Raw genomic sequence first — 24,998 nt, 5'->3', positions numbered from 1 at the left:
TGGGGCTCAGGTACCCGATTACAACCTCTAGGAGCTGCCCTAAGGGAAACCTGATAACCCCAACAACCCTGAGGTTTTATGGGTGGGCTGCTGGGCAACTTCTGAGTTAGATCTGCGCACATGGTGCTGTGTAAGCATGCTGGCAATGTCTGTAATGCAACGATTTGCAGCTGTCAAATAGTTAAAACAAACTCAGCTTGCAGATTCATAAATTTTAGTTTTAACATGCAGTCCTGCTCCAACAAGCGTCTATATAAAAATAGCACCTTCCTACTGAAATGATCTGCTATCTATGTGTAATCACATGCAAATCTGATTAATTTGCTGACTAAATTAAGGGGAACGGTTTTGAAAAATGGGTGCCTAAAGTTAGGTACATACTATTTAGGTACCTAAATATGCAGGAAGATTTTAAGTGGTACTTAAGTCTTGTCACTTCAAGCTGCCCTTGGAGTAGCTTTTAAAATCAGATTACCTTTCTGGGGCCCTGAAGCACAGAATTAGATAAGTGGGTTTGAAAATATTGTCTTCATTTTTATTCCTTATTATCTCTGTTGAAGCTGGAAATACGCAGCCGCTCCGGGAGTGGGCGAGCAGAATTCTTTTTCATTCCTTTTGCAGTCATACAAGCCAAAAAGATGACAACTTAACTTCTAGATCCCAGCATGAGTTTGTAGACCTGGTAGTTGGAAAAACAAACCAAACATCTTTTTTACTTGTAAACCGACTGTGTTTAACTGGAAATCATTGAGCTGCAATAAACATGAACTCCATGATCCTATTTTTATGGAGTTAGTTTTCCGAGTAGAACCACACTTAACAAAACAATCATTATAATTGAATAGCAGTGCTTGTGAAAAGGGCTGGATAGAAAACACTGATGACAGAAGCCTTCTGTTTATCCCTGGAACAGCAGTGACAGTGGTAGTGTAAGGTACAACACACTATTCCTCAAACTTCTGATACCAAAGGGACTACTAACTGGTCTTACAGCTCCAAGTGCCCTATTTTGTTGGGTACCTGTTTCTGGCGGCAGTGGGTGCCCTTGAGCTCGCAGTAGCATAAGTGGTTGCATAGCCGTGCTGGTGAGCAGGCAGCAGTAGCTTAGGGCACTGCACCTTGCTGACACTTTCGTAGTTACACTACTGCTAAACAATTTTTGGGAGCAGAGGGGTGAGTAGGTAGCTCGCTTGCTTTTCCTCTTTTGATCTCCACACACAAGCTCACTGCTGTGCTGTCAATTACCGCTAGCTGCACCGAGCTTGGACTTTCCCCCCCCATCTTTTTATGCTGACATCTGTCCACTGGACATCAAAGCACAATCTCTCAAAGCCACAAAGTCATATGACTTGCCACACACTCCAGTGATGATCTATACAAACGCGGGCAGGCTCTCTCCTGGAGGAGGCATTCTTCTGTCATGATGCGTTAAAACAGCTCTTTGTATTTGGGCAATAACAGAGATTCATTTGAAAGTATTAGCTATCATCAGGGCTTGACCTCTTTAGAAAGTATTCTTTAGTGAGGGTTTTAAAATGGATTTGGAAAGATAATTATTCTTGTCCTTGGGTAGAATCTGGGCGATTTATGTGCTCAGCTGACTTGCCGTTTTGGCTTCAATGGATATTCATTCCCATAACGTAGGATTTCTGTGCACGGTCATGTTGTGGTGGCTGAGGATGATGGTAATGGGCAGATTAGTTATGTGCAGACAGAGATGCTGCTCAGGGTGACACATCCTTAATTGTCAGTAGTCTTATAGCAGGCGGTTTGCTCAGTACTGTAGCTCTTAGTGCAGGGGAAGAAGAGACTATTTATCTTTTGTTTTGCTCTCTGTGTGTGAGTTCACAAAACATTTCCAAAGAAGTGTTTCATGGCTGTGAAAAGGTTGTTTGTCTGTATCATTTAAGCCATTGTACAACGCAGAAAATGGAATTCCGTACCTCTCCTGCATGGTAACTTTCTTTTCATACTAATTCACTATGCATTTTTTATGCACAAGCCTGTCATTATAGCTTTATCCTGCAGCCTTCGTTAGCAGTCAGTGTCATGTATTTTGACTTCCTGGAGTGAAAGTACACCTTGCTATAAATGAATATTGCAACATTTGTTTGGGCTTCCCAGAGAACTGAAAGCGAAGGTAGAGGTATTTCCATGGGCTGTGTTTTCATCAGATCACAGAATTTAAGTAGGCATTGCCAAGGGCATATTTTTCTGCCTCTCTCATCCCAGGTAATATCCCTGCACCCTGCTGATGGGCACTGGGCCAAATCCTGTGGTGGGATCCACGGGATGAGGTACAAAACAGCGAGCTGGCTCTTGCCATCTTAGGCACTTTTAGGTAGAAGCTGTTCTCCACAGTGTCCTTTCCACAGCCCTGTACCAGTAATGCTGATTGGCCCCCATAAGAAAGCTGCAGCCTGGGCAGGATGCAGATGTAAGATGGATGGTGAGGGCATCAGCACAACTGCTGTTTCCTCTGACTGACACATGCACATTGCACCAGCTGCTGGTGGCAGAGGGGTGGAAACACATCTTCTTAATGTGCACCTGCTAATATAAATTAATTATTATAATAATAAAGCCAAAACATGATGAATCTGTTTTCTCCAGCCCATCTTTCATTCTGTCTTTGCCTTGGAAGCAGGCAGGAAAATATCAGTGTGTTTCTTTCTTCTCCTTTGTGCAGTTAACTTGCCACTCTTGTTTTGTCATCACTTCTAATGTTTCATCGACTTCTGACTGTGGCTTCTCATTTATTCAAAGCTGTATTAGCATGGTAGTGCCTAAGAGTTATTGAACGACTAACATAATGGACAAGTCATTTCAGCAGCAGAGCTGGGGTTTGCAGGAAAAGGTCATGGAAACCCTGGGCTGAGTTGTAGGCTGGAAGCATGAACGAGGTCTGGCCTTTTATCAGCAAATCTATGAGAAGGGGTGCATGTGGGTGTGGGTGCCTGTTTGTGTTGGAGAGTCGGGGTGTCTCGAATGAGATGTGTATGCAGGATGCATTCCTGGCCTGGGAAAAATAGAAAAATAGGTTATCAAAGCTGGTGTGAAATCTGAAGTGTAGTAGGAGACGTGGGGGAAAGGGGGACCTGTGTTTTTCCCTCATTTGTAATTTGCTGAAGGTAATAAATGTCCTTTGGTTGACCTAGCAAGGGTCTGCTCCTCAGTGTTGTACTCAGATGAGGCTCAGTGGTGGCCTGTAGCAAGATCCTGGCAAGAAACCGCAGGCGGCAATAGGTTGTCTGTGATCAGTGTGTAATTTCAGTACATTTAGGAGACCCATATGAGGAACTTTGCGAATTATTACTGACACTTTGCATGTGACAGTGTTATCCTGCCTGGAACTGCTGGTTTTTGGTAGAGCATGCTATTCAGTGAAACTGAAATCAGGGAAATCATCAGCACTAAAATCCCTTCAGAAGAAAGGGAGATACGTATGGCAAAAGGCTTTTATAACACAATCTGCAAAATTAAAAGATCATTGCAGATATATAGCACTTCTGTCACCTCTGTTGTAAAAAGTAAGGAGACAATGTCAGGTCTGTGGCTTTTGCCTTTGCAACTTGGCAGTGAGCTGGAAAAAAAGGCCCCAAACTATTTCCCTGTGCTTTAGGGATGAGTCGGATGGTCATTTCACTCCAGCTGTCGGGGATCTATAGAGCAGCAGCTTGCACCCTCTGGAGATCAGTCAGCTCTCATTAACCTGTAGCCAGTTATTTGCGCAGCTCTGAGCTCCCCCTTAGTGAAAAGAAGCCCATTTACTGAATTTAGGCAATAACCTTGTTAGATATACTTTAGGCCCTTCCATAAAGAAAAGTATGTTTGAGGTGAAGAACATATTTCTGGTAACTCTGGCATCCAGTCTCACAGCCTAATGGTATATGTGAGATGAGATTAAATGTGTATCCTCTGTTTTTGAAGGCTGCCCAGTGGCTTTGTGTAACCTTACCTTCTGGTGAGTACCATTTCAGCAAATTTAAGGACTGCTTGTCCAGGACGAGATCCAGATAGCTAGTGAGGCTTTAATCCCAGTCATCTCTTTATATGTGTATTTACCTGGAAGAAGCTAAAAGGAAGCTGCATTTTCAACCCATTTGTGATCCTTTTCTATTCAACATTACCATAACATCTCAGGTTTTTGCCACAAAAATGTCAGGCTTCTTACAGCAGTAAGTCTTAGGGCTATAAACATTTATACTAGCATGCTAAAGAGATTTGGGCATAAGGGGCCATACTGGCATCAGGGAGCGGCTGAAAATATGAGTAGGCTAACATTAGATTAAACAGAGGCAGGCAGTAATTTAATTGGCATTTATACATTGAAAAAAGGGAAAAAATAGTAAGTTCTAAAAAAAAATAAATTAAAACATGGCTAGGAAGCTTTTGAAAACCAGGGAGGTAATTTGCTTTCCAAAATGATTCACAGCATCTTGTGTTAGCTAATTAACAAAACAGCAGGTTTGTGAATTTAACAGCAGCAGGGTTAGGACTCGGTGGGCTTGGGTCTCGTCCCTGTGTTTTGTTAGGGTCTGCTCAGCCCCCTTGGTGCTTTTGCTCTGCTCTTTGGCATCTGTGAGAGCCCGGCCTCTTTCAGGGGCAGAGTTACAAGTGGCTGTGCTCTGCGATAGGAGCCAGCTGAGGGTGAAAGGGGCAGGTGGAGAGGCAGGAGATTATGCATTGACTGGCATGACTCAGCCATCCATAAAATGATTTGCATTAATGTTTAATGTGTGTCAAAAATGTCAGCATCCTTAAGAGAGGCAGATAAATTATTTAGTCCTGTAAGCGTCTCGCCTTCCCCCTCCTGCTGATGTATGTAAAATGTTTGCCCTGGTTTTGTTTAGATTTAGGATGTTGTTGGGGAAGTTAGACCCATTGCTGTTACACCCAGAGCTTTTCCTTGTGAGACCCTCAGAGGAGCTGCTGCTGCTGCTTTAAAGCCGGGTGCTTCATTAGGTCTGGGCAATCTGAGCTCAGCTGCAAGTGGGTCCCGCACAGTCCGTGTCGGTGGGCTGAGGTTGGGTCCGGGTTGGGTCCGGATTGATTTGCAGAGGAGTAGAGCCTGGGATGAGCCTGAGGTGACAGGGTGTGAAGGAAGGTTCTGCTCTCCAGGTAAGGGCTGCTGGGAGAGCCCTCCCTGTGACCCACGGAGATGCACTGCACCCGTCGTTAGCTGGTGTGCTTTCTTCTGCCATCCTCGTTGCCTGGGTTTTGCTGGTTTTGTCTGGAGGTGCATCATCCAGAGACCCGTGACTGCCTGGTCTAGATGAACTGTGTGGGGACACCACCGTGGTTCTGGCAGGGCTTTGGCTGCTCTCCCCTCTGCAGGGATAGTTTCTACTTGCCTGTCCCATTTCGAGAGGTCACATGGATCTTGCTTTATCCTTTACTGGGGAATTCGTGCCCGGGAAGGGAAATCTCCCCTTTGAGTTTCAGGTTTGGGTTTTCATTTTGGTTTGTTATTTTTTTAAAAATCAGCTTCACAGGATGACACAATAGCTGCAAGATGAAATCATAAGCCCTAGCAGAGAGAAAGAGAGACTGCAAAGGAAGAAATGTATCTGGTCAGATGGGATTTGAGGCAAGGTGAGACAGAGGGAAATGTAAGCCAATTAAAAGCGAGGCGTTAGTTTGTGAACGTTGGATGAACCACAATCAAAAATGACTAATGAATATCCCACCCTGACACTTGCACAAGACACAGCCTTCCTTCCTGGGCAGAGGTCTTTCTGAAGGCAATGGGAACTTTGTCAGCCTGTGCGTCTGTTCGCATGGGGCACGTGGAGCCCTGTCAGAAAAATGATAAAGAGAATTATGCATTAAAAGAGAAAACATACAGATTGTTTTTAAACACTGGGACAAATGTGAGTGCTTTGTTTGTTTGGCTTCCCCCCCCCCTCTTATTTAGGGAAGTCACAGGCCTTGGGACAAGGATCTCAATTGGCCTCTAATTAAAGTTGCTTTCTTGTTGTCTGGCATGAAATCCCCCTGAGAGGCAGATGTTTGCAAAGCACACTTGAGGCACTGGCATATGGTTCCTTTGTAAGGCTGGCGTTTCAGCAAAGTGCCTCCTGAATGTTGTACATAATTAGATATTTTATTTTATTTTTTTTGTCCTAGAGAAGTTACTGGCGGCTGGGGACCTCCAGGATCCAAGGGGGAGGTTTTCTGAGGGATGGATGGGAAGCCCTAAGCACGTCACTGATACGTGACAGGTGCTGGCAGATGTCCTTCTGCAGCTTTTGGGAAAAAGCCTGCCAATTAAACCAATGCCAGTTAAAGGAAATTATTCTAACCCACAGAATTTAATAGAGGGTGAGACCCTGGGTACCCAACCTCTATAACTTCGCTGAAGACGTGTGTCCTTCCTGCAGGAATCCATCAGCAGGTCTAAACTTTTTACAGGATTGTAAAATTTTGAGGAATGTTTCCACAAGGAATCCAATTGTAATTGAGAGGGGAGTGAAATGAAAAGAAAATATTCACGCAGGCTAAGCTAAGGTAGAAACCATGGCCGTGCTTAAAATGTGACTTCAGATTACAAATGGCCCATAACTCTTTATTAACACCATAAAAGGCTGTTGTGTCTGGGTGGTCACTGATGTGTAGTGCAATCTACTGCAAGACACTTAATGACTAAAAGCTCAAGGTGCTGAATACTCATTTCCCTCTGGGGCAGCACATCCATCCCTTGAAAACATAGGATTTTGTGTCAGATGACCTAATTTTTCCAATTCTCTTAGTATCTCCCTTTCCTGCCCAAAAAGTCCTTACTGTGATCACCAGAGCAAGTCTTTCCTACTGCCACTGCCTAGTTTTTGCCTGTCTATAAAAGTACACTGCAACGGTTCCCTGCCTCAGAAAGGTTTTTCAGGACAAAATTAATTCATGTTTATAAGGTGCTTTTGAGGTCCGCGGACCTGACTGTGCTTTACTAACGTGGGCAGTCATTATTTCTGTTCTGTAGAGAGGAAAAACCAAGATCTGGTGCAGTTAAAACAGCTTGTTCAGGATCACAAAGCAATTTAGGAGCAGAACCACAAATAGAGCCAAGTCTTTTGACTCGCAGTCAGATGTGCTATCCACGGGGTTACCTATAATGTCTAATTATTTTTCTAAGGGTAGGAACTGAAAGAGCTCAGCCTGGTTCCAAAGTCCTGATGAAAATAAAAAGGAAATGCGTAGAAGATTGACTCGCAGTCATTGCCTTCTCTTAGCATCTCTATTAGCGTATGTTTAAAATGAGATGAATAAAATCCCCCATGGATGGAGATGGAGCAGAGCCTTTGCCACAGATTGTGCATTCATTCGGTATCCTTCTGATGCTTTGAGGGATTTTGTGCCACGTATGAAAAGGCAAAGCCTGGCTGTTGACTTAGGTGGGATGCACAGGGTGTGATGTTTAGACTTCAGATGCTGAACCCAACTTCTTAGAGGCCATGTGTGCACAGAGGCTAATGAATTTGCATGCTTGCTGCAAGCGGCTGTATCTTTCTTGAGGCCTTGCCTCCTCTTTGGCATCCTTTCAAGCCAAGGCTACTCTTTAAATGTGTGGACATTCAAAGGCTGTGCTGGGAGGCTCGATGCTGCCAAGTACCTCGTGGAAGGAATAACAATCTCAGCAATTAGCAAGCTCCCCCAAACCCCAGCCCTGCCTCTCTGAGTGATACATCAGGGGAGAGAAGGGGACTGTGCTGGCAGGGGCTGTCCCTTTGCAGGGATTCAAGCAGTGGAGAATCAGAGGGACAGACCTGTCCTGTAGAGGGGATAGAAAAGCAGCTGGAAAACTGACAATCACTGGCAAAACTTGGAAGTGGCCTGTAGTATTGCCATCTGATAGCTGTGAGCAGAAGGATGTTCCTGTGAGCTGTAGTGGTGTATAATTAATAAAAGGAAGGACAGAATAAGGAAATGCAGAGAAAATAATATTAGTCTTGGACTGAACCTAAGTATATAAACCAACATTCACTTTTTAATTTTAGAATAAATGCAGCAGCGTAATGAGCATAACTTTTGTCTCAGCTGGGATAAAGTGCTTGGCATGTGGTGCGGTGGGATTAGTCTTCTGGGCAGACCATCTATTCGGTGTCCATAGATCTTGCAACTTCTGAGTCTATGGTTTGGGGCTGTGTGTCAGTCTGTACACTAGATCTGGTGGCATAAAACCATTTAATCCATACACGACTAACAAGAATGCTGGGTATCAGATTCACAGGAGATTTATGGTTGGATCCTCTATGAGACATCAGTAACCCACTTTGGATACCTGTATGCCTATGACCTGGTGTTTAAACACATTTATGCATGCAGAAATAAGTGGACTTTGACCACAGGCTATGTAAGTCTTCAATTGTGTAGCAGAAAAACCATCACAAGCCTTGGAAGGTCGCAGGGATTCTTTACCTTTCCATTGCAGAGCTGAAAGCAAGCTCTAGCCCTGGCTCTGCATGGGGTGAGAAGCACAGCCAGCACTGTGCTTCCATGGAAAATGTCACCAGTGTCTGTGGTGGCTTTTGCTGGTCTCCTCCTATGAGTGTTTCATGCAGTGGCCATGCTCTCTGCTCGAGGTATGTTGAATGAATGCAGGCAAACTGTTTGCTGAGGATGGGGAGGGGACAGCCACCATCCTTGCCCCAGGGCTGGGGTGCTAGCCCAGCCTGGCTTTCACCCTGTCCCTGCCACACTCTGACCTGCAGTCCTAGGACTATAAGTGCTTCCTGTGAGGCATTTATTACTTTTTATTGATTATTAAGGAGAACATGGCAGGGGGATTGGAACTAGATGATCTTTAGGGTCTTTTCCAACCCAAACCATTCTAGGATTCTATGGACAATAAACTATATTAATGAAGTATACAGTTCTGGTTTAATCTTCAGTAACAGTTTGTAAAGAAATTTATAGATTAAAATTGCATTTTTTCCTGGCTGGCGCTACCTTTAGGTTTAATCCAGTCCTTCCTTCTGTCCTTCCTTCTGTCTGTCCAAACCTGCTCTCCTACTGCCTGCAGCAGGGAAGCATGGCAGGAGAGCCTCTCAGGCTCCTGGGAGGCTCAGGGCACTAAAATGCTCTTTCTTTTGCGTGAGGGATCAGGCTGTTGTCCGCAGAGGGGCGATCGGCAGATGCAGGGTGTCCAGCCCCATTTATCTCTGCCAGATGGTGTTAAAATACTAGTCCAGAGCACATGTTGCTTCTATTCAACCAAATGCTTGTGCCATGCTGTGGCCTCTCTCCCTCTCAACCAATGAGCCCCAGCCAGCAAAATCCCAGTGGCAAAGGCCCCAGCAGCCCTCAGCTAAGCCCCTCTCCATGGCTTGTAGGAAATCAGAGAAATCAAACCAGGAAGGCCCGCAGCCCTGCGGGGACAGACAATAGCATGCAGAAAGGGAGGAAGGGGTTAAAAAGGGTTTAGCACACACAAAAAGTAAATATTTGAGGCAGAAATGCAGAAAGAAGGAATAATGGGGAGAGAAGGGCAGAAGGAGGAGGAAGCTAGAAGTGTAAAGAGAAGAAAAAGGAGGATTATATTCTCCCAGAAAACAAAGGGATGGTTGTGTGAGAAAAGCATTGGGGAAGCATTGGGGAAGTGAGGGTTCAGCTCCGCACAAACTTTCTGGCTGACACTGGACAAGTCAATCTTTCTGTGTCTCAGTTTGCAAAGGCTACAATGGGAATAATAAAGTCTCCTTTGTTCTGCCTCTCTCTGCTCACATCAGACGTCCCTTCTGTTTGCATGTAGTAGAAAGCCAAGATGCTACCGTAATGCAAACAAGAATGAAATCCACTGAGACTTTGAGGAGAGGAAAAGAGGAAGAAAAAAAAAAGAGGTAGGAAAGCAAATAAGCTAGAATAAACCTAGAAGGTAACTGCTCAGAAATTGAGAGTGGGGTAGGAAGAAATACAGGAGAGACCTTTACTGAAGGAAGAGGAAAGAAACAATATGGACCAGATTAATCCTACTGTTGCCTTCTGGACTCCAGTAGAGTTCCTCGAGGGATGGGTTTAGCCCAAGGAGTTCAGTTTTGTTTGGTTAAAGAAACTTCATGCCAAAGTTTTTAAATAGTCAAATCTGTTCTGAGAACTCTGAGAATGTGGGCTGCCTTTCCTGAAACATTGCATGGGACTTGGGATGAACAACTCCTGCTGAAGGCATCAGGAGCCAAGTGATTAAGCCCCATGCAGTGCTCTGACAGGAGGCCTTCTTGCCTACGCATACTTTTTTTAAGTATAGAAAGTATTTCCATATTTCTAGCAGCTGATCTTTATTTGAAGCCAAGAGCTGCATTTTTCAGATTAGAAATGAAGCTTTTCTAGGAAAAGCCACTCTGGAGCAGACCGTTGGTCCATTTAGCCAAAGATGGTGTCTCCAGCAGAGGCCCTGCACTCTGCTTGGAGAAAGAAATCCTAAAGCCCACAGGGCTCTCTCCAGGGATAATTTATATTTCACTCTAAGAGTTAGAGTTTGGCTTTCACTCCAAAGTCTGCAGGCTTATATGCTTTCCAAAACTCTTGCTTATTTTATTCATCCTTACAGTTCCCTGGAGATGTCTGTTGTTTGCAGATCACTAACCTTTGCAGGAAGCCCCTTGAGCTGGTGACCTCCGCGTCCTGCGGCAGCGGGTTCCCCAGGCCAACTGGGGCATTCGTGCGAGGAAAGAGGAATTGTGTTTCCTTATTTCCAGGTTTGCTGCATGGAACGCAGCAGCACGCCTTAAGCTTCCCATCTCACCCGCCTTGGCTTCTCCTTACAGCATCTCACCTAAAGCTGTGAGCAGCTTCTGCCGCACAGGGAATCCCTGCTAGGAGACAGGCTGTGCATGTGACGCTGCTCTGCCCTGAAGTGTGACTCAGCCGTGCTGAGCATCCGCTTCTGAAATTTTTCAGTGCTTCCCAGTTTACAAGAATACATTGTTCCGGAGGCTGCTCCTGCAGGCATGGTCTGTCTGCTTCCCACCTCACTGGAGCAAGGAACGTCTGTGAATAGTCACAGTGGCCCCACTATGTGGGTAGCGTGTGCAGCCAGGGTGTGATAAAGGTGCAAGGGGCAGCGGGATGACTGGGATGTGTCACTATGCTCTCTGTGCCTCTCTCTTGGTAAAAAGGTTATTGTGGTATTCAAGCTCCTTTGCAGGCTGTGGTGAGACTTGCAGGTAGAAGGGCAAGAGTAGCACTGTTGTGTAGTCACATGCCTCTGCTGTCGGTGAACCAGCACATCACTGCATGGACAGTGGGCAGGATGGCTCAGTGCTCAGCCTGCCCTTCCTTCATCTATCTGTCCTTCTCTATCCTTCTGACCCAGAAGGGCTCAGGATTTACAGGGGTAGGAGAGAGGTGTAGGGCAGGATACAAAAAGTCCAGCCTTCGTCACTGTCTAGGAATGAACTGGCTAGATGGTTGTATACCCGAGGCTCTGAGGCAAAAATCAGATAGTGCTGTACAGAGACAGCTTCAGATCCAGCACGCAAACAAACAAAACAAATATATGAGAAACAGCTGGGGGATAGGAGGAAAATGAGCATTATTAGGGGTATACTTATAATAACTTAGGAACTTGGGAATACATTGTTGCTGTGCTGGGCCCTCCTGGAGACAGATTTGCTGTTGCTTTTGGAGCCCCTGTTAGAGCCATTGGTTTTCCCATTTATGCACGCCTTCTGCCAGCCCTTGCTGGAAAGCCTGACAGCATGCTTTGAGATGTAGCTGCTAACCCATGGATTTTGTCAGGAGCTGGAGTCACCTCTGAAAGCAGTGGCCATGGGCTCATCTGTAAGTGAGATCACCCAGCTGCCACCTGGGTGAGCATGAACATCACCCAGCGAGAGCAGTTTCAGGCACTGACCTACCTTCAGGAGTTTTGTCCCTCATTCCGAGGGAAGTTTTGTAGCTCTTGGAAGTTTCTCTTGATTCCCTGGCTGTAGGACAGGCTCACAGTTTTCCAATTCCTTCATCATTTTGGAGCGTGACTGACCTGTCCTGGGGGTTACTGAGAAAGGTGAAAACATGCTGGTAGCACTGTCTCCACCCGTCTCTTTTCTTGCCTTTCCCGTGTGCTGCCAGGACATTGTGGCTGTTAGCAGCGAGCCCCTTGCCTGCAGCCTGCTGTAGCTCAGCAGGTGACCACCTTTAAAAGTCATGCATTTTTCTCCTGCTCTCCAGATGTATGACCTCTGTGAGATGCAGTCCTTTCTTGTGGGGGAGAGTTTGAAATCGTCCTTCAGTATAGTGGGCTCTTGCTAAGAAGTCCTTATTGTGCCTTTAACATACATACTGCACCCACTGACATTTTTTTGGTAGTGTTCACTAAAACTTCAGTTGTATGATTTCTAATGCACAGTTAAGTGCCTAAGAATTGACTTTGCCGTTTCCCTGACAAATTTAACAAATATTGGCCAAAACTCAACTTGTACTGACACTGCTCATCTTGCAGCTGGAGAAATTTGGCCCAGTACTCAACTTCAGTCTCTTCAAGCCATCGTGATGTGTCTAGCATGTTGGCTGTTCTCATTTGCTTCACGGTTGGATGAGATGCTTATATACAAAGCCGCTTAAATTCCAAACATTGCCTGTGGCTGAGCGGTTCCTGGCTTTGATCTGAGCACTAGCCACAGCCTGGGATCTGAGAGGTTAGTCTTGTTAAGTGGGTAAGTTAATAGCAAAGGCTTGTATATTTTACTCAGAGTGCCCAAAGTCCTGCTTACTTGAGCACAGAAAGAGGTCAGCAACCAGAACTAGTTTTCCTGGTCCAAAAAAAAATAACAAACCCAACCAACTTACTAACACAAAGTGCTCTTTAAGGATCTCTAAGGACTGTACTCCAGTGTCTGTCCAAATTGCAGTTTCATTGGTCTTGGCTTTGTGTGGAATTACCTCACTCCTGTGTGTGCTGATTTTCATGAGTGTAGGCTCAGCTGGTGAGCTCAAGCTCACCAGTCTTCTGGAGCTGAGGGCTGTGGAGGTGACACTTGAGAGCTTGTGGGGACACAGAGAGGTAGCTGTAGCCACTGGTCACTGTTGGGGAATGTGTTGAACGTCCAAGACAGTCTTGTTCCACAAGCTGACTGTGAAGGGCAAATGTTGCCTCATTTGTCATTAACAGTAACTCAGCCATAACAATACTTGTAGGTATGAAAATGGCTGGTATGGTCTTGATCCTGTCTATTCCACGTGTCTGCGTGGATCCAACCACTGTACCTTTGCAGGATGCAAGATGCAAGAAACAGAAGATAATATATAGGAGGGGATTTTATCCACAGATGGTTAGGTGTCATCGGATGTGTTCATCAAGGAAGGTGTGGTGGTTGGAGCAATGATGCCCTGTTTCTGGCCACTCAAGAAAACTGCTTGGTGAGAAGACTCTCTCAGCCTGGTAGCATCTCAGGTGGTTGCTGCCTGCCTGTGAAAGGCAGAAAGTAAAAATACAGGGTTTCAAATGTGTTGTACACTCTGACAAGTTGGGATAGATTTAAGGCCATATTGAAGATCACTCATCATGATGAGTATTCACTACCCAGGGATGGATGACTTATTTCTCAGAGCAGCTGCAAAAATGCCCTTCAAACCCACCTTTTGTTTTGTATTAGTGCTGATGGAATAGCAGTGTCCAGCCTGCTGTGGGGTGATCTGTTTCTGCTGGTCTTTTACAAAGCAGAAAGATGCTGCTTGTAGCTGAAACCACCAGCAATTCTTTTCCCAAGGCTTCCAGGAGAGTGAAAATCTGTGATTTCTTTGGTGAGCTTTCAGGAGACATGAAATAATTTGTCACTACAGGGAAGGCAAATGGCCTGTACAGGTATATTTAACATGTAATCCACCAGCGAGTATTACATGAGTATTACATGTGTTGCGTCTTCAAACCACTCCTTACCCAGGGAGAAATTTGGCTGGCTCTTAAGGAGTGTGTCCTCCCCCTGAGCGTGGTCCCCACCTTGAGCCATTCCATCTCCAGTCTTGCTGTATGTACCAGAAAATGGAGAAGGAGAAAAGCCTTTTTAAAGCCAGCCCCTGTGCAAATCTCTCTCAAGGGCTGATGCTAAATGGATGTGTATGTGCTGTAATGTTCCATGTAATGTTCCATGCAATTTTGGCTGGACCATGTTCAAAACAGTGAAGGGAGAAGGCTTCTGGCTCAGTGTGCAAGCTGTGCATCTCCCAGGCTCAATAGAGAAAAAGGCATCAGGGGTAAATCTGTTTCCTTGGTGGGAAATTCGTTAACCTTTCAGGACTGCAAGATAAAGTGATGAGTTTATTCTCCCTATTTTCGTTTTACAAACATATCTCTATTGATGCTGATGCTGTTTGTGTATCAGCCATCAGGGTCTGTCTCTTGGTGGTTGTATGTAATTTACAGACTTTCTGCAGTCTGATTTTGAGAAAACATGGAGTGTCTGAAGCTGGGAGCGAGGATATACTCTCTTCTAATGTGGCTTTCTTGGTTTTCTCTGTTTTGCAGGTTCTTTTCGAAATGATGGTTTAAAAGCTGCTGATGTCCTTCCTATACTAAAGGAGAAAGTGGCATTTGTGTCAGGTGAGTACATCCTTTCTGGATCCCTCCTGCCCAGCATGAACACTGCCTGCCACATCCTTATAGCGCTACGGAGTCACGAGGGACCACTTTCATGTTTGGACTTGGTAATACTTAAATTAGCTCTTCAGCTAAGAAGAAGACTGTACGTGAAACAGGGCTGTGCAGTAATACGGTGTGGGAAAGTCCCCTGTGGTGATTTTCTTCATATTCTGAGAAACGGGTGAATGGGCAGCGCAGGTGGGATGAAATGCAGCTTCTCGGCTCCAGCCCAGATCTTTGCTGTCTCCGCATTCAGAATGGTTCAGGGATCCTGCCTTGGGTTCAAGGTCAGGGAATAGCTTCATTCCTGTTTGTAGGAGGCACTCAGACCTGTAAATCACTGGTGTTTCATTTGCAGTCCCAATCAACTTGCAGTTAAAAGTACCATTGATGCTGCATTTACATAATAGCTCAGATGCTCCTGCCACCCTGCACAATGATTTACAGCCTTCACTTGGGAGATGAATCTTGAGGACCTGGGGGTGGATGAGGACTAGATAATATGGAAAATGCTGTGAGAATGGCTTGGCTGATACTGTTTCTGGGATGAACATGTCAGGGAGAAGGGGCAGAGAAAGTCTGAAGCAATCATAATCTTGCATGAAGTCACTCACATTGGGAGCATAAAACTGAGGTATTTCCAGTGCCAGTGTTTCTGATGGTTCTGAGGATTCTGATGAGAAAACCTGCATCAAAATCATCCAAGCCCTTTGTTTGCAGTCTACTTTTTGTTTGCTTCATCTCCACTGTAGAGCTGACTGCAGAGGCGGGGAGAGCAGCAGTGAGGCCATTAGGTGCCTGGACTCTTCCTCCTTCGCTCACCCCCTGGGTCCTGTTGAAGCAGGAAAAGCTTTTGCGTTGGCTCCTGGTTGGTGTGAGATGACTTCCAGTGTAGCAACAGTTAAATGGTCCAGGGATCACGAATCCAGCAGTGAACTGGGAAAACAATTTGTGGGTCTATAAACCCTAAACTTTATGACCAATCGACGTGAAAATCCAGGACTTTGAGGGAAGTCTGTAAGACACCAAACACCTTATGTGAAAACCCAAGACTATCCCAGCAGTACTAGCATGCACGCCCACTTTACCCTGCACTGTGTCTCATTCTGAACATCCTGGAGTGACTGATGTGGTTGTTGCCTTTCACTGCTCCGAAGAGGGGGACGGAGTCATGAAAACACAGCGTACCTGCAGACTCACTTGAGACAGAAAGCTGAACCAGGAGCTATGGGGAAGTGAAAGGGAGGAATTTATGCAGGGACCATACTGGAATTTAGTTCTTGGTTCCTGCTGTTGCTTTGCATAGAAATGACTGCAGGATCATTTGGTAATTCATGGAATATTTAATAAGGACAACCTGCCTGGATTGTTTATATAGCCCCTTCCACTGCAGGTGCCTGCATTCAGCTGTGAGCCAGAGGGTTCATCGGCTCGTTAGATACTGTCATGGGCCAAGTTTGCCTTGTGGGGGGCTGTTAGACAAGCAGCACCAACGTGATCCCCAGGGTTTCACACTGTGATCCGCTGCAGACAAGGGACAGCTTGATCCTCATAGACTCACTGGTCTCTAGACTTCTGTCTGCTCAGAATGTGCCTGTTCCTAACACAGCTAGGTAGCTAGCGGTCCTAGGATTTACACCTCTCCATGGTCTCCAAACACAGTGACTGTGGGGGACCATTGTCAGGGGCCTTTGCAGACAAAATGCCCCGAGCTGCTGGTGTCTTATTGCAATAGTCTCAGCATCACCCTCCAGCCCAGAGTTTAAGTACTACTCAGTCTTCCCCTGGGTTGTAATAAAGCAGATTAAGAAAAGGATTTGAACACTTCAAATGATGGCTAGGTTCTTTTTAATTAAAATGGAATAACTTCCCACAGTACACTTGGAGCACAGGAGAGAAAATGTTTGCCAAAACAGAAAAATCAAATAGCTGGACTTAGCAAGGTAAAAAAAAAACCAAAAAGAGTTGTTCCATAGTTAGCACAGACTCTGGGAGCACATTGTATCTGTAATCAGGCTTCCTTGAGGAACAGGAGAGTTTTATTGAGTCTTCTTCAGAGTTTTATACTACAGTTAATTTTAACGATAACAGTACAATAAAGTTGTCAAGGGGGTTCTCCTTACACCAGCAGAATTTATCAGCACACACACAAAAAAATCTCAGCTGAGCATCTCAGTTGCATAGTTTATTTCTTTCTCTCATCTGCTGTGGCTGACCTGCTTGTCTTTCAGTCCCTGATTCCACAGGGAAGCTGCAGGGAATGAACAAGCTCCTTCAGGCAGGGGCTGTACCATCTTTAGTGTTACAGGGCTGCTGATGCTCCACACCTGGACCGTGTAGAGCAAGCAAGGCAGGAGTGTCACTGTCTGCTGCCTGCTCCAGAGTAGGCACAACAGGACCTGCCCATGCAGCCGTGGAATCTCAGAGGAGCACTCAAGCTTTCAGAAGTGCACTTAATTTCAGAGTTGAAATACAGCTCTAACTAGCTGGGCACGGTTTCATCCAGCCTAAATGCTGTCTGGGGCTCTGTGCCTGGCGCTTCCCCTCGGCTGGCTCAGCCGGCAGCAGGGAGCAGGCGCGGGGCTCTGCATCTGCATCCCTGTGCGGTGGGAGAGGCGAGGGGTGGATAACACTGGGATTTTTTTTTTTCCTGGAACTGGTTCTCGATTTCTTCCAGTGATCTCATGTTTGAGCTAGACTGAACCCGAGCAAAGTTCATGAGCGTGTGTATCTAAACAGCACCTGAAAATCCCATTCCAGCACTCATAAGCAGAGAAATGGCCCAAGCAGTCAGCAGCACAGTGCATCCTGGCCATCACCGGCTGATTGCTTCCATCGCCGACCTTGTGGAAGCAGATTAAGCAGCGGGTTGGCAGAGGGGAGGCTTTGGCTGCCTGCTTGTTGCCTGAACCCTAATAAAATCTTGGCTTTGCCTGGGTGGTTCACTGTGTTGCTTCCAGCAACAGAATGGCTTTGGGAAACATTAGGGAGTGAGCTACAGGCCAGAGACCGATTTTTGTGCTCTGAGAAGGAGACGAGCGCAGAAGAAAAGAAGTAAAACAGGTTGTACATTATTTTAGGTGGTTTTTTTCAGTGAGAGGTGGTGAAATATTTTTGAAGCGGGGATTATAGTCTTTCCTAGGAAACACAGATGCTGTTTTAGAAGGTTGGTTTAACTTGGAATGTTGTTCAGCTGCTTCACTATACTTATAGGAGATTTTCTATTGATCAGTGCAATACATGAGGAAGTGTACAAGGCCCTCAGGAGAGGGAGTGCAGCGTGTTAGTGTCCCCTTCCTAATTGTTAGGGGGAATATTTTTAGTTGAATAATGCCATGGGTTGTGGTGCAAAGTATTTGTCAAAAACATCACCAAAAGCACTAGTCCTTCCCCACATCCCACCCAGAAGAGTTTCTCAGGACTCTTCCCAACACTTCCCATTCCCTGGAGGGCTCAGAGGAGCAGCAGTGTGTGGGCTTCTGCCTGTTACCCTGGTACTGTCTGCTCATCTTCCAAGGAAGGAGTACAAAGGAGGGGGCTGGACAGGTTTCTGAGAGGGTGGTTGATCACAGAGGAATCAACACTAAAACGTAGAAGGCTGTAATAACGTGGTGAGCTGCTGCAGCTACAGCAAGCAGTGCTCATTGTTCCATAGACTTTGGGCAACAAAAGGCACAGGATAGAGAGAAAGTGGATGCCATAACAGTTTGGCCATCCTCATCCTTCAAAAACCCACCATCCCCAGCCCCACGTGGTTGGGAGCAGCCTTGGGAGCTGGGTCACAGCAATGTCTGAGCCTGAGGGAAATTACAGATATTTTTCAAAAGGTCTTTCAGAGGAGGAATATCTTTGTAAGTAGATCAGCTATAAGGACAACTTTGCAATTAGTTTTCACTAAATTTAGGCCAGGAGGATGAATCAAAGAGGAAGGCTCAGAGGGGAAGACGCTGACTTTCCCAAAAAGAGTTCAGATCCAGGTTTCAGGGGGTCTTAAACGCTGATTTGTGGACATTGCAATTTGTATTGGGTTGGAAAGAGAAGTAACCAAAAATTTTATTTTAAAATGTTGTAAACATCTGGTATTTGCACAAAATATTTTGATGTAAATTTATAGTTTCCACTCTCCTCTTCCTCTGGAATGGAAATTTCAAATGAAACATCAGAAGTTCTTCTGTATTTTGTTGTGTAGACAAAAATATCTCCCATTTTATACCATTCCCTTATGTAGTTCAAAATCAACATAAATTCCAAAAAAGAGGAAATATGTTGTTAGAAAAATAATGCATTGCTCGAGTGTTGGATTTTCCTAGTGATTTGGGGCCATCGTGCTTTCATCTAGAATTTTCTACTGCACTGATACAGATTTTTGTTTGAAGAAGAAAATGAGGAAGTTTGGAAAGTAAAGGTTCCAGGTCTTTTGAGGAGGTTTGAGCCTGGCGGCTTTTTTTGTTGTTGGTTGAGTTTTCCTTTTCGTTTTTCAAGAGTATTATGTCATTTTTAAAGGTAGAGAAGAGCCTTTACCTATAGAGGCTGTGTAGATATCCTCCTGGGAACTGTAAGGTAATAGCAGAAACCAAACTGCTTCCTGGGATTTCTGATTTCATTTACAGGCTGTAAATGCAGCGTGGGGAATCAGTTGCCGTATTTCTTTCCGTGTGCTTTGACCGTAGCCATGGACTAAATTAAACAATTTCTGTGAAAAATGTCTAGTCCTTGCCAGAACTTACTGTCCTGGCGCTTGGAAACCTGGAGTTTGCCAAGATCCCCCAATATCTCCTTTGAGCAGGGAGATTTCTCCTCAGTGTACTTCCTTAATTAGCATGTGTGAGAGTAGCGATGCAACCTGTGCTCCTTGTGGAGAGGCAAAAAGGTTAAAGTGCCTTAAAATAACCGGCAAAAAACTAACCCACTCAAAATTTCTTTCCAAAAAGTCTCTCAAGAATGTGTGGGATGTAAATAATATCTGTGGGTGTCATCCAAACACGCTGGACTCTGACCACCTCCTGGTCAATGGGTCCCTGCATCCTGTCACATAGGTATAACTTTTCAATTAATGATAGGGACTTTCAAAATAACAATGAGAGGAAGGAACTGAGCCTGTGAAGCAAGAAGGTCTGTATACATCCCACCCTGTTCCAGTTCACAGGGTTTTCTAGTCCTTAAAGACACAGTGAACTCCATATGCATTTCAGCAAAGGTCTCGTCTTCATTTACACTGGTAGTCAAGAGTTGTCCTTATGTAGAAATTAGGGCTGGGAGCTTATAAATCAATACAAGGACCCAAGGAGGTGACTGTAGCTCCTGAGATAATTAATATGGTAACAACAAACTATTCTGGTCATTTTGCAGTAAGGTGTCCTGCTAATGAGTCTTGTCACCTTTGAAAACTTCCTTATTCCTGTGAAAGCACTTTGGTTTGTAGGCTTATGTTGGTTGGTTTTTTCTTCCTAAGGAATCAGTTTGAGCTGACAAGAAGCACTGAAATTCACAACTGGATTAGCAGTGGTTGGGGTTTTGTAGTACTTTATTTTTTAGTGGGAAAACATAGACTATTGAAATGGAAATACTTTGCTGGAATGTGCAATTTCAGAAACATTTTTATCTGCCAGTGTTTCTCAGCTTCAGGATGAATTTCTTCTTAAAACCAGAGGGTATAAAGACTTCCTAATATCAATTATGTAAGTTCAATAGCTTGAACTCTCCCCTGAACTTTTATTAATTTGCAGGATCCTCTACTTGGCTGTAGCTGTCGAGGACTTACCTGCTGGGGATGTGGCAAACCTGAGCAGCCAGTTGTATTAACTCAGTTTATTACATATTTCACTTTGTTGATGAACTTTAGAAACTTTGCCATTGCTGCTTCCTGTGATCATCTGAAATCAGGAAGACAGTGTCTGATCAGGGTAAATATGGCCTCTCCTTTTGTCTGCTTGTTGTGTAAAGCTTCCAGCACTGTGCTCCATGGCATGAGTTTGGAGTCAGTGCTGCCAGCAGCAGTGTGACTGGCATCGCTGTGTGCTGTTTTGTTCCCTTCCCTGCTCCAGGCACAAGGAGGTATGCAGTGGGGTGTTTTGTTTTAGAAGATTTGGAATTTATTTTGTTCAGTTTCTTGTTGTTTTTTAAATATATAAAGCTATTCCCATACATCTGTGGTAGAGGTTTTGAGGTCCAAGAAACTAATTTCATAGAACCAGAGAGTGGTTTGGGTTGGAAGGGACCTCAAAGCTTATCCAGTTTCAACCCCCTGCTATGGGCAGGGACACCCTCCACTAGCCCAGGTTGCCCAAAGCCCCATCCAACCTGGCCTTGAACACTGCCAGGGAGGGGGCAGCCACAGCTTCTCTGAGCAACCTGTGCCAGGGCCTCACCACCCTCACCGTGGAGAATTTCTTCCTAATAGCTCATCTAAATTTACTCTCCTTCAGCTTAAGGCCATCCCCCTTGTCCTATCACTCCAAATCCTTGAAAAAGACCTTCTCTAGATTTTTTGTAGCCCCCCACTAGGTACTGGGAGGCTGCTGTAATTTGCAGCTGGGGCAAAAGGCAGCAAGGGTTGCATAGGTGCAAGTCTGTGTCAGCATGGAAGACAAGAGTATTGGTGCTCCCTTGTTACTTCTCAGCAAGACAGCTTCTTCCAGAGGAAAAAAACCCCAGGCTTTTCTGAACTCTTTCTGGAAGTTCTGCCTTCCACACAAAGAAGCTCTTCCCTTGTTTGAATGAGTTTCACTTGTCCTTAGTTTTGCTTTGCTGGGGCAGTAACTTTCTCCATGGGAAATGAGAGAATTTTCCCAGTGGCAAGTAAACATATTAAAATGAAAGAAGTACCCAAAAACACTTGCATAAATCAGGGAAGGTATATTACAAGCCCTGTAGTAGTTCAGGGTGATTGTGGAACAAATCTACCTGGTGAGAAACAATCCTCCAGTGATACGCTGAGCATCCCACCTACAGCCTCTGATCTGCTCTGCCAAGAGATCCTTCTGGTGGCAACGTACAGCCTTGTTTTTGGAATCTTTAAACCTGAAAGTAATGAAAATGTTGGCCATTAGGATTTGATTCAGGCAATTGACTCTGGGATAGGGGATGCTGCGAAGAGCAACACACTGGAAGATCAGGCGCTGGTGACTGCATTGCAGCTGTGTTCAATTCCAGGTGTGCTTGTGGTGGAAGCGTGAATTTCCATCACTGTTGAACTAGAACCACCTGCTTCAGAACCAGCTGAATTTGAAGAGGATCATACAGGCAATCCTATATAATACCCTTAGAGCAACATAGTTGCTCTTGAAGCTGGAGAAGTTTTAGTATAGAGGTCTGTTTGCAGGAGGTCTGGTAGCAAGCAGACTCTCTTAAGAGTTCAGTTATAGTGAAGAATGTACTATTGTTTCAGGACTCTGGATGCCTGTTCCTTGGTACTTTGCTTTCCTAGGAAGTCTGACAATTAGATTTAGAATCCCATAGCGTACTGTTTGTAATTTTATTGAGGAGCCTGACATCAGCTGAGCTCATTCTGTCTCCTAGTCCTCTTTGATATTGTTCATTTATTTCCACCCTGTTTTGAACTGAAATACTTTTTGAGTATTTCAGCTCCTCTGGAAACTCACTTCCAGTCTCAGCAGTGTCTGTAACCTCAAGACTGATCAGCTTAGGATCTTCAGGGGTCAGATGAAGCAGCATATTCATTTGAACTGCAGTAGACATCTGAATGGAAGCCAGAGACATTGTGTACTACCCTGTCTCCATTGCTGGTATGTTGCATGACTTTAGACAAGGTACTTGGGAGCCTGTAAGCATGTGGATGTGTGTCTGTGTTTAATCCTTATGAATCTGTGCTTCTAAAGAGAGTGTAAAAGGAAGCAGGAGGATTGAATCCCTTAAATGTAAATGCAAGTGAGTGTCATGGTATAATGGCTGAGAGAGCTGGAGAGATACAGCTTGAAAACAGAGGTTGACAAAATCATTATCTCTTTCACAGAAGAGGTCTGCATTAAAAGAGTCTGATAGTTTCCTGTCCTAAACAGGATTGCACCAAGATGGAATTTCATCTTTTTGTGTATTATCAGGCATGGATGTGCCTCAAGCCTTGGAATGAGAAGTCACTACACAAAAGTGAAAGTCCCTATGCAAAGTCCACACTAATAATACCCTGGGTTGGCCAACATCATGACTTACCTATGGGCAGCTGGGGCTACCATAGGCAGAAACATTTGGGCCCACCACTGAGAGGGTTAAGGTGTCAATTCAGGCAGCTGCCAGGATGAGGATCTTGTTGCTGAAGTCTCTTTCCTCTTGGATGCAGACTTGGCCAGAAAAGTGGTCATCAGAAGGTCACTGGGTGTGCTGCCTGCTTCCGTGCAGGGTTTTTAAAGTTTCTTTAAGGTTTTCTTTTAATGTGGTGTGCATCATGATGCCTCATGTCATCCTTACAATATCCCCAGTATGATTTATGGAGGAAAAATGATGTAATCCTACTTCTGGGAACAAATGCCGAGTTTAGCAATGGTTTCTGTATAGGCTAGAAGGGAGATGGGAAGAAACAACAAACCAGCCACTGAAAGGCAAGACCATCAACAAAGGATTTTGTAGGAGGGATGCAAGACATATATGGCTAAATATTTGTTCTCAGTGTACTTTGTGCCCTGAAGAACATGTGTTTTTCTGACTCCTTTTTCCAGAGCACTAATAACTAGACCATCTGTTTGCCTCTCTAAATCAGAGCAAAGCCCATGAAAACCCACCTTGAAAAACAATTAGAAATTATCAGCTGTTTGTTGTAGCATTTAATAACTGTAATTAGCAAACCTAATGACATGTTTGATTATTGAATCCCATGTCTGTGAGCCCAGTGGGAGGCAGGAGATGGGACATATTGATTAGAGCAATTGAGACTCTTTTCTTCCTTCCATTTTTTTTCTTTTCATTTAAAACAATAAGCTGGGTAGTTCTCTGAAGACGCTGTGCATGTAAAATTGGTGTTGAGATTATGGCTGACTTGGGGCAAGATTAGCCTCCTTGGATGGATTACTAACAAGCAGAGACAGTTTCTGTAATGTTTTTGTTTGCTCACTTTTAGCCTAAGCACTGTGAAGCTCTAACACAGGCTAAGTCAGAAAACCACACTGCTGCTCCCGATTCTCTAAGTGACTTACTATGGGATCTGGGCTGAATATCTTCCCCTCTCCGTACCTCACTATTTCCCTCAGTAAAAAAAGAAGATAATAAAGAAGAGGAAAGGTATAGACTTCTCATACAGCCAATGCTGAAAGATTTTTCTTTTCTAGTGGGTGTTGTTACCTGTCTGAAAGCTCTGTTAGAAGAGATGAGGGTCCTAATACAGAAATGTTAGGTGTCTAAAGTTCAATGGTGGTAGTATCCCACTAATCTGCCTAGAAATGATGAATTTTGAGGTTATAATGCAATGGAAAAGCTATACATTATTAGTATTTAAGAGAGTAAATAACAGTTACTGAACTCTGCAAGTCGTCTTGCGAGTTAAGCATACCGTGGTTTGTTCTGGAAGAAACCTCATCAGGTTTCTTCATATGGCCTCTTCATAAGATTGTAAATTATGCAGGAATTCATAAAAGTTAGGCATTGCTCATGAATAATTTGGAAACAAGTGAAGGATTTTAATATGTACGATGCACTTGTAATAATAATTTCCCCCTATTGCTCAAAGCGCCTTTATCACAAACGAAAAGCGTTTGTTTCTAAACCTTGCATTTCTTGAGGTTTGCCCCATGTCTCCTTGTTCTTCTGTGCCATAGGACTAGAATAAATCAGTCCAGATGCTTATTTATCCTTCCATCATCCAGAAACTTCCAACTGGGTCATCATATAACCTTCTTCCTCCAACAAGAATTAATCCATTTTCTCCACTCTGTCCTGGTAACTTCTGACTCTGCGCTGAAGCCGTATTTATCCCGCTCCCCCGAGGACAGTTTAGATGAGGGACAATTATTATCCTGAAGCAAAGACAGGGCAAGAATGTTCTGGACCCTGTTTCTTTTTCTGTATCTGAAATCCTTGTGTTACAGTTAGTAAAAGGGTCAAGAATATCCTGATTTAACTTTTTCAGAATTCAGATAAGCTGCTGGCGTAGGTTTGTTTTTTCCAGAGCTCATTTTGATAGAACTGGAGTTGGGAAAAGGAGTTCCTGGCCAGAAACACAATTTTTGGTTTACTGAGCAGGGGTGAATGGGCAGCATTGGAGCAATCAGGGCTGCCAGGCTGTGGGAGGTTCATGGCCCTTCCTGGGTTTTGTATCCTTGGACAGGATTATAACTGTGGGCCTGGATGTCTCCTGATCCCATCTCTTAGTGCTTTTCCACTTTGTAGAAATATATAATTAATTGGGAGCGGAGGCGGAGAGGGAGCCTGACTGAATAGTGGGTAGCATGTTCTTTTGGGATACAATTCAAGTTCAGGTTTC

The 24,998-nt window shown here is 44.6% G+C and overlaps 1 protein-coding gene across 4 annotated transcripts in view; it reads left to right on the top strand.

Annotated features, from left to right (window-relative positions):
- The window catches only part of KALRN (kalirin RhoGEF kinase), a gene marked incomplete at both ends in the record, with an annotated part of 502,255 nt that overhangs the window by 148,459 nt on the left and 328,798 nt on the right, over nucleotides 1-24,998 (top strand). For all 4 annotated transcript variants that reach the window (XM_084264735.1, XM_084264736.1, XM_084264734.1 and 1 more), the window contains one exon: nucleotides 14,456-14,530. In XM_084264735.1, the coding sequence (XP_084120861.1) occupies nucleotides 14,456-14,530 (75 nt within the window). The remainder of the gene's footprint in view (nucleotides 1-14,455; nucleotides 14,531-24,998) is intronic.

The sequence above is a fragment of the Gallinula chloropus genome, assembly GCF_964237585.1.
Source record: "Gallinula chloropus genome assembly, chromosome: 5".
NCBI lineage: Eukaryota > Metazoa > Chordata > Aves > Gruiformes > Rallidae > Gallinula > Gallinula chloropus.
This window is presented reverse-complemented; position numbering and strand designations above follow the sequence as displayed.